General features: G+C 33.9%; 2 protein-coding genes across 5 annotated transcripts; one reads left to right on the top strand and one right to left on the bottom strand.

Annotated features, from left to right (window-relative positions):
• Positions 1 to 1084: 1084 nt before the first annotated feature.
• On the top strand, positions 1085 to 5508 carry LOC100787213 (E3 ubiquitin-protein ligase MBR2). 4 transcript variants are annotated; one of them, XM_014774526.2, is made up of 7 exons: positions 1085 to 1223; positions 2816 to 4001; positions 4074 to 4124; positions 4203 to 4301; positions 4653 to 4817; positions 4929 to 5035; positions 5167 to 5508. In XM_014774526.2, the coding sequence occupies exons 2-7, from the start codon at positions 2838 to 2840 to the stop codon at positions 5252 to 5254; spliced, it is 1674 nt and encodes a 557-aa protein (XP_014630012.1). In that variant the 5' UTR covers positions 1085 to 1223; positions 2816 to 2837; the 3' UTR covers positions 5255 to 5508. The 4 variants fall into 4 exon arrangements, with proteins under 4 accessions (XP_014630012.1, XP_003522664.1, XP_006578203.2 ...); XM_006578140.4 differs by lacking the exon at positions 1085 to 1223 and adding an exon at positions 1307 to 1901; XM_003522616.5 differs by lacking the exon at positions 4929 to 5035.
• Positions 5509 to 9222: 3714 nt separating this feature from the next.
• On the bottom strand, positions 9223 to 12201 carry LOC100799736 (uncharacterized). The gene has a single exon (XM_006578138.4). It carries the CDS (start codon positions 11143 to 11145, stop codon positions 9886 to 9888), a length of 1260 nt encoding a protein of 419 aa, XP_006578201.1. The 5' UTR covers positions 11146 to 12201; the 3' UTR covers positions 9223 to 9885.
• Positions 12202 to 14175: the final 1974 nt, after the last annotated feature.

The raw sequence follows: 14175 nt of genomic DNA, 5'->3' as shown, positions 1-14175 counted from the left end.
TTAAAAAAAATAAAGAGAAAATAAAACAGTGGGTTTGGTAGGGGGAGGAGGAAAAGAAACGTAACAACTCATGTATTCACCCTATAAAAAAAACTCATATATACACGTGGACCCACGTTATATACAATATACATATATAAGTCTAAAACTTTTGTAGTAACGACTAAATATCTATTTTCTGTTTGGAGAAAAGAAAGAAGTGAAGTTTTTTATTAGATTGAACTTGATTTCTGATTTTAGAAATTAATCGAATTAATTTTTTTATTCATAAAAATCAAATTTAAATATCTATAAATTTATAACAAATTTATGCACAACAGTAAACCAAATTAGACATCTTGATGACTTGATTAATTCAGTTCAATCTAATTAAACTTATATATATATAATCTATGATATATTAAAATTTATATTTGTATTTTATATTATAAAATTATCGCTTAACTCATAGTTATTTATGAAAAAAATTTAATAACTATTTGATTATCAAACTGCATAAATTTTTTTAACAGTATATATTTGAAGAATTATAATATTAATGTTTAATGAATTACAGATATAATATTTGATATTTTAATTTTTTTTATTATTTATTTATTTTTATCAGTATCATATATTTTATTTAATAATTTCTTTAATTCCGATACAAGTAGCTTATCTTACATCTGCTTATATTATGGAATTTAAATTTCAAATAATAAATTGGAAAGATTAAATAAAATCTCTTTTTATCTTGAGAAGCAATCAAATCCAAGACCAATTTGACACACTGTTAGCACTTTGAAAAGCTGAGATTCATTGGTACAAAGGTGAGTAATAGAATTTAATTAGGATTCAGAGTGGCCTTTCCCATTCCTTTCTTGCGCCCACAAAATTAACCTCACGTTGGTTACTCGCAGCAAGGTTCTTTGAGTGTGACACTACATTAAATCCTCACTCTCCATTCTCCACATTCCCAATCAACGGTCCAGATCTCCTCCCTCTCGCTTTTCAATTAAGACGGCGCCACTACGACCCTTTTCGTTTTTTTTTTCCTTCCCCTAACCATAAAAAAATAAAAAAAATAAAAAAATTAGCTTATTATTATTATTATTATTATTATAAAAGAGCTTCATTGGATTAGAATACCGAACTTTGCTTCTCTCTCTCTCTGTATCAAACCTCTTCTACTTTCGTTCCTCTCTTCTCTGTTTCAAACAAACGGAGAACAACCTCAACTAAAGGTAGCAACTGAATTCGATTTTCTCGCCTCAACTCTCGCTATTCTTATTTTTCTTTTTTTCTCTGTCAACCTTAATTGAAAAAAGAAAAAATAACAATTGTTTGTATCAGTTTTCTTGAGTTAGTCCACGTCCATCAGTATATATTTTACGATAATAATAATAATAATACCAATAGTAATAAAGCATGATTAAATTTTAATTTTGATGTTTTTCTATTGGAAATTGAAATTAATGGATGAAAATGTTTGGTTGTGTGGTGGAGGTAGGAATTTTTTTTATTTTAATTTTGGTGAATTGATTGCGATGAGTATGGTGTGGTCAGTGTTGAGCTTTTTCTCAGCGCTGAAATATCGGAGAAGGAGTCTTTGTTATTGTCTGGAGAATATTTGAGGCAAACCTTCGTCCTTTCAAAACGAAGCGTCCTCCCACTTTTTCTGGAATCAACCATTCACGCCCCCCTTTTACTCTTCTTCTTCCTTTTGCGTTTACTCATCGTTGTTTTTGTTTCACTCTTAAAAGCATGTTGCTTTATCGGGTTTGTTGGTTCTTTTGAATAGAGTGGTTTTGAGGAAATTGGGTTTCTCTGTTTCGTCGTGAAAAAAAAAAAATGTTAGCTTTGCTGTTTGCCTGATCATGGTTTCTGATGGTTGGCTTTCAACGTCATCTGATGGTGTATTGGTTTGTTGTTTTCTGTTTCACTTCCTTTTTGGATTGTGCTGGCTGAATATTTGTGCTTCAGGTTTCTCTTGTAATGCTAATAAATTAAAGGAGAATCATGAGATTATTAGATTTTATTTATTTATTGTGTTAAACTGACTATCTGATTCTGAGTATTTGCTTGATCCCTTATTGGCATTTCTTATTTTTTTACACCTGCAATACTCTTCAATTCTACCTGTATTCTAGCTTTTTGATATGTGATTTAATGAACTTGCTTCGTTGTCGTTCAAATTACCTAAGCATGTAGTATTTCATTGAACATGCAGAAATCTTTCTAAGTATGAATTTGGCATCAGAATAGCTTGAGTGTTGCAACAATGTTTTCCCATTGACTGAATCTTCTAGTCAAAGAGATTTCTAAGTGCTCACTGAGAATGACTGCTTTTACCTCCCTAACACGCACTACAAGCAGTTAACAATGACTTTGTCTTGTGACCCCTTTTTTTATCCTATAAATTGGTGAAAATATTTCCTTTTCTCTCCTTCATGAGCTTTGTTAAATTCATCTGAAGCTCCTCTTTCCAAAAATCCAATTGAAATATTTTTATAACTCCAATTTTTATGTAAATACAAATATAATTTAACTCTGTTATTTCAGTGCATAGAATTAATCACCAGAGATTATAAATTTATCGATGTTACAGGTCGAGTTTGTAGACTTTAGTGGGAAATTGTCCTATTCCCTGATGGAATCTAAAACCAAATTTATGCACTAAAGTCTGAGTCTTACCAGTCTTTATGTTGCGGCTTGAATTGAGTTCTGCACACAAGTCATTGCTATCAATATACTAGTAAAAATATTATTGTCTTGTACAATTGTGTAACTTGTTTGAGCTTTTGATGATGTAATAAACCATTCTTTCATGTTACAGATTTGAAGGGAGTGCGCAATTGATGGATGAATATTCTGCTAAAAGAGCCACTGATGGGGTGGTAGTCCCTAGAAAGGGGATACGCCATGCATTTAGAGATACTGCTAACGCCAGAGATCAAAATGGTCAGGTGTGCAGCCGCATTACTTGTAGTAGCAGAGTCAATACTCCTAAAGGTGCTCAAATTGGTTCTTCTGAAAAAGGTAAATCTTTGAAACCTTCAATCCAATCTTCTTCAGCTGGCAAGGAAGCAATTGGAAGCTCCTCTAGAACATTTTTCAAGACTAATAGCCCAGGAAAACCGCTTATAAAGCCACGGAAATCACCATCATCTCAGTTAGAGACAGATTCATCTGAAATTAGTAGTGTACAGGATGATTCAGAAGTTTCAAAACTCGCCCCTCCCCCTGAAAAAAGTCAGACAAATGTTCAAGCTGAATTGGAAAATACAGTGTCTGGTAATGCCATGATGGAAGTAGGAAGCTCTAGTGTAGTATCCAATACAAGATCTCGGAGGAATTTTCATCCAAAGCCTGGATTAAGGGGCCAAGAAATTAAAAGCACTGGTCCAGTGACACGTGCTGGTACCAGTAGGTATGGATTGAGGAACCTCAAATGCAACACTATTTCTGATGTCATCCCTGCTGGTTGTTCACCTTCAGATTCAACCCTTAACAGAAAGAAGGATGTCATAAAAAAGAGAAATTGTGAAGGGGAAGGTAGTTCCACTGGTAGAGGGAAGAAAATGAGCGGGTCTTCATTAGAAGCACGAAATTCTGGCTCCAGAAATGGCATATCTATCTCTGATTCAAGAATATCTAGGAATACTCCTCACAGGGACAGGTCAGACAGCAACATGGCACCAGTTAGAACTCGAAAATTGATTAGTGGTCGTACCAGGGGAAGGCTTTCTAGCCAAGGAAATGCCAATCCCATGCCACCTAATGAGTCCCTTGTCAAGATACCTGATTTGCCCCGTTCTGGTGGTCTTAATATTCCTGGTGTATCACGTCATACTTCTGTAGATAGTCCCTTAAGTTGTCCTAGCTCTCATAGTAGACCAGTTACTGGCAGTGAGGAGTTATATGGTGTTATGCCTGTATCTCCTTCAGAGTATGGCCTCACTCATTCTCTAATGAATCTGGATAGCTTTCGACGACGTTACAACATGGATAGTATTGCAGAGGTATTTTCCATTATATATATAAGATCTTTAATGTGAGTGTTTTTAACTAAATTAGTTCTTAATTTTATTTAGGTATTGGTGGCACTTGATAGGATTGAACAAGATGTTGAGCTAACACATGAGGTAATTCTTGAATCCTGATTAAAAATTTATTTGACATAATGGTCAGTTATTTGATGCATTCATTTGTCATCTTTGCAGCAAATTCGTTTACTGGAATCCAACTTGTTCCTAACTGGACTAAACTTCTACGATCCACATAGAGACATGCGATTGGACATTGATAACATGTCGTATGAGGTTCGTTAACGCCATAAGGTGCTACAATTCAGTTTGTTATATTTGTTTGCTTGTTTTCCTCTTCTTTTTCTGATAATATCTACTGTGATTTGATAGTTCTGCGATTACTACAGATTTGGATGAAAACATTCTTAAGAATACATGCTATTAAAACAATGTGGAGGATTATAATGTAATTTTAAGTGCTGTTTATTGGTAGTATGCTACTTCAACTTTTGAGGAAGTCGTCTGAATTTTAGCTGAGTTGCAGGAGATGGCTTTGAGAAGGGATTGCTATCTTTGTTATTGCATTTAGTGTATAATTTATTTTTCCAAGTATTCTCACCTCTCAAAATTTTCCTTAAATGACAGCAACTGCTGGCTTTGGAAGAGAGGATGGGTACTGTGAGCACAGCTCTAACAGAGGAAACACTATCAGAATGCCTAAAGAAAAGTTTCTACCAGTCCCCACCCTCTGAAAATGCAGCTGAGAGTTGCAATGAACATAAGGATGATACCAAATGCAGCATTTGCCAGGTATTTTTCTCTCGTTTTGAACCTTCCATCGCAGTCAGGGTGTCATTAAGCACCATCATGACTCAAAGCTTATTGTCCATGATGGATTGATGATCTACCTGCTTTCTGCAGCATTTGATTGACAATATCACAAAATTGGTATTTGATTCCAGCAGAGCTAAATTAAATCTTGGTCGGCAAAAGTCTCTGCCGCTTTCTGTATATTTCATTGTAAAGATGTATAAGCTCTTAATGCCACACATTTCCCTCCTTTGCAAAAAGGAATCTAGGACTAGCCATTATCTGTCTCAAACTGATATGCACTTTATTGTTACAACATCTGATTTTGATAAATTGACTTGATCTGTAGGAGGAATATGTGGCTGCAGATGAAGTGGGGAGTCTGCAATGCGAGCATGCGTATCATGTGGCTTGCATACAGCAGTGGCTACAGCTAAAGAACTGGTGCCCTATTTGCAAAGCATCAGTGGCACCGTCAAATTCATCACCATCCCAATGATCCCATCAATTTCAATGTTAGGCCAGACGAGGGAGACTGATTTCTTTGTACCCCTCTTGCTGTTCATTTTATTCTTCATCACTTCTGTACAAAATACAGTTGCTCCTCACTTATTTTTATTGGTCATTTGTACATAGCCAATATTTTCATCCCCATTATAGAATAATCCAAGCCATTGCTGGAACTTGTTAATCTGCTGGTGCAATGTTTTACAGCCTTCATCTTATGTTCCTTTTTTTTAATCCATACATAAAGAAGCACTAAGGAATTCGGAAGGAAAAGTAAAGTGTAGGCAAGGAAGTTGTTCTTTTTCTTTCAGTATAGTATGACGTTTATTACGATTAAGGTGTATGTCAAATTTTTAAAACCTGATATAGTGGGGCTGAGCTTTAGATGTAAAAAAAAGTTTTCATCTTATCTGAACTAAATTTTGAGAACAAATATTTTTTGAAAATTCTAGTTAAATTTAAGATCATTAGGTAAGGACGTAAGGTCAGGAATTGCTTATTTATCTAATGTTAAATAGGCATTGTCTTTAATTAAATAGAATATTCCTAACGGGAGTCTTAAATTGATAAAACCATCAATAAATACAATGTTTTTATTGGAAGCTGCAATAAAAGTGTATTAATAATATTAAATTTTATATCTTTTGTAACTATTGTACTTTGATTTTTTAGTCAGTGTCTTTAACATTCTCAAATAATCCCAATATTTTATATTTATATAATAAATTCAATATTAAAAATAGTTTTTAAAAAGTTTAATATGAACCAAACCAAGCAAATCTTATTGAATTGAATTTTTATACCGAATTGATGATTACGTTAGTTTTAAACTTTGGCCAGGTACAGGTATAAATTTACAATGTAGTTTTTTTTTTTTTTTGGGTTATGTGGTGATTATTTGCGTGTTTAACATATTCAGTTGAAACAGAAAAATAAATAAACCCTTAAAGAACACTTAAAGGAAACAGCATCAACTTTATAACCGAGAAAATGAAAGATCAATCATTGAAAAAGTATCTTTTTAGCATGTTTGAAGTAAAAGTTTTGTAGGAACTCAGTTAGGTTTAGCTTAAATATATTTGTTTTAATAAAATGTTAATACTCTAAATATACTAGATGGAGAGTATTAGTAAAAAAAATATGTAATATATTTCTGATTTTCAATAATAATTGATTCTTTAGTACTGAGGGCATTGGTTAGTAGGACTTTTATATATATATATAACAATTGAAATAATTTTTCATCGATAATATTGAAAATCATAGTAGGACTTTCTTAGGACATTGATTTGTCTTTTATTTTCCACAATTAATCTACAATATTGGATACTGCTTCCAACAAAAAATGAAGTTTGAAAAGATATGAGACTCGAGTTCCTCTTTGAAAATATGGAATTTTAGTATGGGGTCTATAAGAATTTTTGGCTCTCCAATTACAACAAGTAGCTTTTATGGTATGGTTATTACTTCTCCGAAAGTTCTTATTAATTGGTATCAAAGTCTTTCACCGTATCTCTTAACTGCAAATGAGTGATGCAAATTGTAGTGTTCGTGGCCCTTCTCAAAAGCGCTAGTTTATAATTAGCCAGCATGAGCGCTAGAGTTGTGAAGCGTGGTAAGATAAGATTGAATTGCAAGGTGTGGAACTTTGCAAGTATGGAACTTTAATGAGATTTATAAGATCTTGGACTCTCCAACTACAGCAACTTTTGTGATTAATACACCTGGACTATGTTTCTAAAAAAAAATCCAGTATCTTTCTCATTTTGTGATTAATACACCCGGACTATGTTTCTAAAAACAAATCCAATATCTTTATCATTTTGTATTAACAAATGGGAAGAAGGTCATGAGAATGCATCTGTAATCTGTTCCTGTTTGATATCTAAGATACATGTTTACAATGTTACATCTTGTAAACGTCCTACTATAAAGACATTTTACGTTTTCAACCATTCATTCAAGTGCAAAACAAAAGCTGTAGGATGTGTTTGGAACGAAGGAGAGAACTAATTTTAAAAAAATTATATTCTTTTGTAAGACCGTTACTTTTTATACTTTATTCAAAACAAAAATTTATTTTTATCTTTTTCATTTTTATCATCTAAACCAAACACTTTTAATAATAACATGGTTTTCAACAAAGGGGCCAGGAAGAGGTTTTACAATTGTACGAAAAGATGAAAATATCTTTTTCGCTTTGGATCTTCGATGGAAAGGTTACCAAAAGGACTAAAACCGAATATAGATTTCAAATTTGTTTATTTGCTCTAAGTATTATGCACTTACATATGGTGATAAAATGGCAGCCTTTAAGAATTTAAAGACATTAAAAAAATAATTTATCGACTCCCAAGATTATACAAAACCAGACTGTTTAATAACTCCAATACAGTTGCGTATATTAATTCTTAAAATTAAACAACTTGAGAACACTATTAGAACAAATGAGTTAAAGTTCTTATTGAAGAATATAAGCACCTACAAGCAAGTTGTTTTTAACCATTAAAAAAGTCATTTTTAAGTCAAAATGAGAGAGTTCATGTGTGGGTAGACAAATAAAATGAGATCCACTAAAAAATTAGTTAGAAATTCAAGTGTTATCATTGGAGCGAAACTTAATAAATATTTTTAAATCTTTTGTAAAAATAAGAACCCAGATTGAATTCGAGCATTGGAGATGTTTCCAAGTCATTAAAGATGCTGTGTACAGATTATTTATAGCATACCTAACACTGCACATAATACATGGACAATCATCGGTTTTACATTTGCAGAAGAAATCTACAAGGTCATAGCTTCCATTTCCTGCCACTGGTTGTAAAGGAGTAAAAGGGTAAAACCTCCTTGTCGTTCTGGTGATTCTAGTGACATGGGGTGACATAACTTCATATTAATACCATGGATGAGCAACTAAGTGCACCTGATCAGAAACACAAATGACGGTCCAAATAGAATTGTGGTAAGAACAGTACAAAAATTTATGTTTCTCAAGATTTCTTGCAAGTCATACTTATATCTTTCCCAGTAGATTGTGAGAGATGATTCAGTAGGAGGGATGCAAATATTGTCTTTTTGGAAGCATAAGTGTTGGTATGTTTGCCAAACTCAACAAGGAAAATGCAATGATAGAAAAATAAATGAGGAAATTAATACTATACAGATGCCCAAGCACCAGACGTTAAACCAGCAGAGTTGAACTGTGAAGTCTTAATTTCAACAGATAACAAATAATATGTGATCACTGACAACTGTTATTCATATGGACATTTAATATTTAAATTACGTACTGAGACATAAGAATGAGAACATTTGTAATAACACCCATGGCCTCTTGCTACTGGCTAGTCTCAGCCTCTCATGATCACTATAATTTAGAAGAACGAACTTCTAACTCATTGCATGTTTTTGTTCATCTTGCTTTTACGTTTCATTAAGACATACTTACCATGATATTACCTTAACATTTTACCCAACTGGCTATGGACTATTCAATTATATGACAATATAAAAAATCTCACTCATAATTAGAGCAGAACTCTAGCAGATACATCTAATTTTTCATTAGAAAGAAATTGATGAATAGATGGCAGTTTTAAAAGAAATAAATTCCAAATCAATTGGACGACCATTTTGAAAATGTTTGTGTGTGTATATTCACATTCAATTTTCTCCAGGCTGCTTCAGATATGAAACTTTTATTAGTCACATTTTAAACAAATTCATCAAACTGGTTAATGATCAACTAATACAAGGCGAAAGTATGACTCCCTTTCATTCACAGACTAAAAAACAGAGATAATAAAACTAATGAAACATCAAATGGATATGATACTTCAATAGGCATTCATGAAAAAGAAAAAAAAACTCTGCACATTAAACTGATCAAAAGGAAATGTGTCAAAATTTATAGATCTCACATTTTATTGAAAATAACACTACAGTCACCAAATTAATTTGCACTAAAAAAGTAGTGAAGTTACAAATCTACACAATATTAGAAAACAAAAACACTACTTTCGGTATTGATGAATTTGGACATCAGGGAGTACAACCATAAAACTAAAATGACCAGGAAATTTTCAATAGATGTTAATGTGTTATTGATATTGAATTTCAATCAATCCTCGGATTTTAAAAATACATACGGAGCGACCCTGCAGCTCCTATACAAGTCATAGTTCCTTGATCCCAGCTACATAACAGTATCCCTGCAAAACTTTCTTAGTTTTCTTTCTCATCAGCTGTAATGCAAACAAACACCTTGAGATCTCTAGCAATGGCAAATACAGCCAACATCAATGCTAAAAACATACAACAGTGCAACCAATCCTGGGTTTGATTTGATAATACCCTTGGTTGCAGTTAAATAAATCTCTGACCTATTGAAGCCCTATAAATAGCAGAGAATCCAGAGATAAGACACTTTGAATCTCAAAACCAATACTTCATCCTGAAAGGGCAAGAAGTATCTATTTGTCACCATCTGGTTCTAACTGGCGCACTGATCACCAATCATTGCAGAGCTACCAGAACTAGAAAACAAATATTCATAAATGAGTTATTCCTCAAACGATTGCATGGATATTTTCTCCAATAGCAGAGGGCAATCTTCTCCAAGTTGCCGTGGATTTAGTTCCATGGCAACTTTAAAATCATGCAAAGAAACTGAGCATGGTGGTCTGTGTTCAGGCACAGCTTCTGCTGACCCACCAGCACACTGCACATGTAAATGATTATTTGGCCACATGTCGTTGATGACCTTACCCTGCATCTGCTGTTTGGGGGCAAGGGGCTTCCTCAGCTCATTTGTAGACCTAGTTCCAACTAATTCAACACAGGACCTGATCAACCGTTTCAAGTACACATCCAACATACTATTCAACATATTTGCACATTCCATAGAAACAGCTCCAAGACCTTGTACTGCAGCAATCTGCTCCATGCGCCTCCGCAGTGTATCTGTATCAGACAACCTACCACTGTCACAACAGCTATCAAAATCACCAGCACTACTCACTGGCAATGTTTTGCGGGCTCCCCCTACACTTGCTGAGCAGTAAGGAATCCCAAGTGGTGCTATCAAGGGACTTCTAGAGAAACCCAGGCGACTTAACTGATCCACTTCTTCCCCGTCTTCAACAATTGACATTTCAGCCGGCCCTTTCCCGTGTATTCTTGGTTTTTCTGCAGGTTTCTGAACAACATCTCCCCTTTCATTCTCAGGTAGCTCAGCAACAGCTTGAAGATGCTGTATTGGTCTCTGGTAATCACATGGAGAACGAATTCCATTCTCCATGTCAACCTTACTACCACAGTCTTCTGTACCCATGATTTGGTGAGAAACAGAATCAACCTTCCCATTTGGTCCAAGAGGGCTTGGCCTATCTCTCAGCTTCCGTTCACGTACTCCAGACCTAACCTTAGGGGATGCCGGCAAAAACCCATTTGACCAAACGGGTGCTTTCTGACTTTGATTTTGGAAGCTGGCAACACTGTGTTCATGCCCATCTTCCCTGCCAGGAGACATGTCTGAAGCATGTTCTCCAGACTTCAGGGGATCTGGCGGATGGATTGGTGGTGGGGTCTTGGCTTGACAGGCATTCTTCAAAATTGACTTTATAAAATGGTTGTGCAATGGAAGATTCTCCCTCCCAAGAACTCGAAAACATAACTTATCAAACTCAGTCTTGCTCAACTTCTGACTCAAAAACCTGTTCAAGTAATAAAAGTAACGCTTCGACTTATCCGCTCCAAGCTTCTTTACAATCTGTGCTCTCAATTCACCCAAATCAATTCTTGAGCTCTGCTGGGGTTGCATTTCTCACCAGACAGATTCATACAACGCCCAACAAATGAAAAAAACAATCCACCCACCAGAAACCTCAATTTGACCCAAATTGCTGCTTCCAAATAACACTAAACTTCCCCTCCCCCATAACAGCTTATTCCAATTTCCAAATTAGCTAATTACAAATCGTACAAATAAGATGCATGAGTGATACTAATGACAGAGTAACCCATAGTGAAACTTACAATTCTGCACAAAAACAGGGTTACCCTTAAACCCCCCCCAAAAAAAAACCCAAATTCAGCAACAAAATAGAACGCACAATGCAAAGCGAAATCCCATCCTCCTCGCACCAAAACCCTAGAGATCAAACAGCAACAAAACTCCCCAACTCCAAGCACGAAAATCCGCAAACCAAACTGAAATTCATTGAATTGAATGGCATATCAAAACCCTAAGTTTGCCAAACCCGGGTCCGAAACACCATTATCGTGTCGAACAGTGCGAAACGAACATTACATCACTGCACCAATTTAAACCCTCATTGTTTCGCCAAATTTTGTGCCTTCGAACTTCGTATTCGAAGTATAGGGGAAGAGATCAAAACTGAGGTACCACAAAACAGGAAAAAGGAAGGAACCGAAACCGAACAAACGAAAAATTCAAATTGCAATGGAAGGAAGCACAATGAAGAAGAAGAAGAAGAAGGAAGACTAAGTGTTTTGGGGGAAAACAAAGTAGTTATGCATTGATTGAACTCTGACCTTCGCAAAGTTCACGAATTGCTCACAAATCTCGAACCTCACTCACTGGATTTCAATCTTCCAAGCTTCGCCTTTGCTTCTCTCTCTCTCTTCCTTTTTTTTTTTCTTTTTTTTTCCTCTCAAATTTATTTATTTTTTATTTCTATTTGTTGGACATTTTATATTGAGTTTTGCTCTTCATTACTCGATCGCCGGTGCTAATACTATCCTTTCTTCATTTCCCTCTTCTTTTTTCGCATTCGTCTTTCTTTTTCTTAGTACGGGTCTTCTCCTTCTTTATTAAAAAACAAATGTTAAATTTATTTTTTTATATTTATGATTGATGATTGAACATGTTGATAATTAAAATCAGTTGTTTTATATGTGCATAGTCAAATAGTGTAAAATTGTTATTGGCATTGATTGTTATTCAAAATTAGTCATCAAAATTTTCTTTAAGCAAAAGAGCATGTAGATGCACATTCAAAATATATTAATCAAAAGGAAAAGGAGCAAAGGGGACAGACACCAAACTCATGAAACAAAACCTATAAATAGGTAAAAGGAAAAAACGATAAATAAAGATGTTATCCCACATTTTAGAGAAACAAACAAATAATTAATTAAGATTATGAAAGAAATAGTTAATGATGAGAGATCGTCTATTATTTAGAAAGTCAATACTTCTCACATTCCAAAAACGAATGTTTAAGATGCAAATTTCAAATAACTACCCCTAGTACGAGGTTTTGCTAAGACTGAGGAGGTTGAAGGGTTTTTGTTCTTCTTGTCAGACTTTGAGACCACGAGCTTGAACTGGTCTGCTCTATCTTGTTAGGTTTCTCTTAATTGTCATCATATGTGTCTTCAACCAAATTATTCCAAAACTTGGAGAGAATTAACCTATCTTTTTTAACTGCATCAGGGAAGGTACTCAGGTTTCGCAAAAAAGGTTGAGATTGTTATGTGAGGGGAATATGATCCACATCCTCTGCAGACTCCGTTGTTCTCTCGAATTGGGTGGCTTCCACCTTTGTTTTAGGTTCTGTCTCCACTTCAATTTTTTTGCTCCTGTCATAGGATGGAGCATATTATAGGCACTCTTTGGCTTGGACAACTTGAGAATCTACAACAAGACTATCATCATCATTTACATCTTTTGAGGCAAAAGACATTATTATTAAAGTTTTAGTACTAATATTGTTATTGTCTACTTGTTTGTTAAAAAAAAAAAATACTCTTCTGCTGTCATGCTAGTCTTTTTATATATTTTATTTATATAATTAGGGGAGTGTGTATTTATAACTTTATTTATTAGACAAAATAAATGTCTATTTTATATAATTAAAAATATAATAAACAATAAATATTTTATAATATATGTTATACTATAATTAAAATTTATAACAAATAAATCTCTTTTAAAATATTTTTTATTTATTTTATAGTTAATAATTTAAATTGTGATATAAGGTCTTTTTTATTGACAAAAAATGTTTACTAAAGAGAAGAAAAAAAAAAGTGATAAATGAAGATCCATTACCCAAAGTTAATGTCCCTTGGTAGGAAGTCGTGACAATAAGAATGGTGACTATTAGAGTTACAAATCTTAACTGCTCTAGTATCATATAATTCAAAATCACTTTCTTGTTTATACATTTTATTCCCCTTGTATTATTTTAAGCACAAGCTATCATTTTAGTTGCGAGAATTCATGATCATGATGACTAGATTACGAAGGAAAAGGTATTCTTGTTGATCAAAGCTAGGTGTGAAATACAAAGCTTTAAGGCCTTAACTACACCATTCCATTATGAGATTGTGTTTTCTATGTAGATTTTTAATGAGTGATTTTCATAATATAAGAGTTTTACTTTGCCTATAGTGAAAGTGGTTTTTTTTAGTTTGCACGAGGATCAACTCCTAAAAACAACCAAGAAAAATACTAGTATCCCAAAAGAAAGATGCTAAAAATGAGAAAGGGCCAACAATATTTAAGAAACACGGAGGAAGAACACCATTAATGTATAAAAAGTTCAAAATTTCATTTACATAAAAAAAAAACACACGAAAGAAAAAGTAAGTGCCAAGGGTAACATTCAACAGATTATTAGTAATAATACTTGAAGGTGTTGGACCAAACATAACATAATTACTGGTATTCCCAAGGAAAGATGTTAGAAATGAGAAAGGACCAACATTTCAGAAACATGGACGAAAACTACTACTGTGTAAATGGTTCAAAATTCCAATTACATAAAAAAAGCACAATAAAGAAAAAGTAAGTGTTAAGGTTCAGATTAACGATGGCTTGATC

This window comes from Glycine max, chromosome 4, assembly GCF_000004515.6.
Source record: "Glycine max cultivar Williams 82 chromosome 4, Glycine_max_v4.0, whole genome shotgun sequence".
NCBI classification, from domain to species: Eukaryota; Viridiplantae; Streptophyta; class Magnoliopsida; order Fabales; family Fabaceae; genus Glycine; species Glycine max.
The sequence above is the reverse complement of the archived record's forward strand: the minus strand, read 5'-3'. Positions and strand labels throughout refer to the sequence as shown.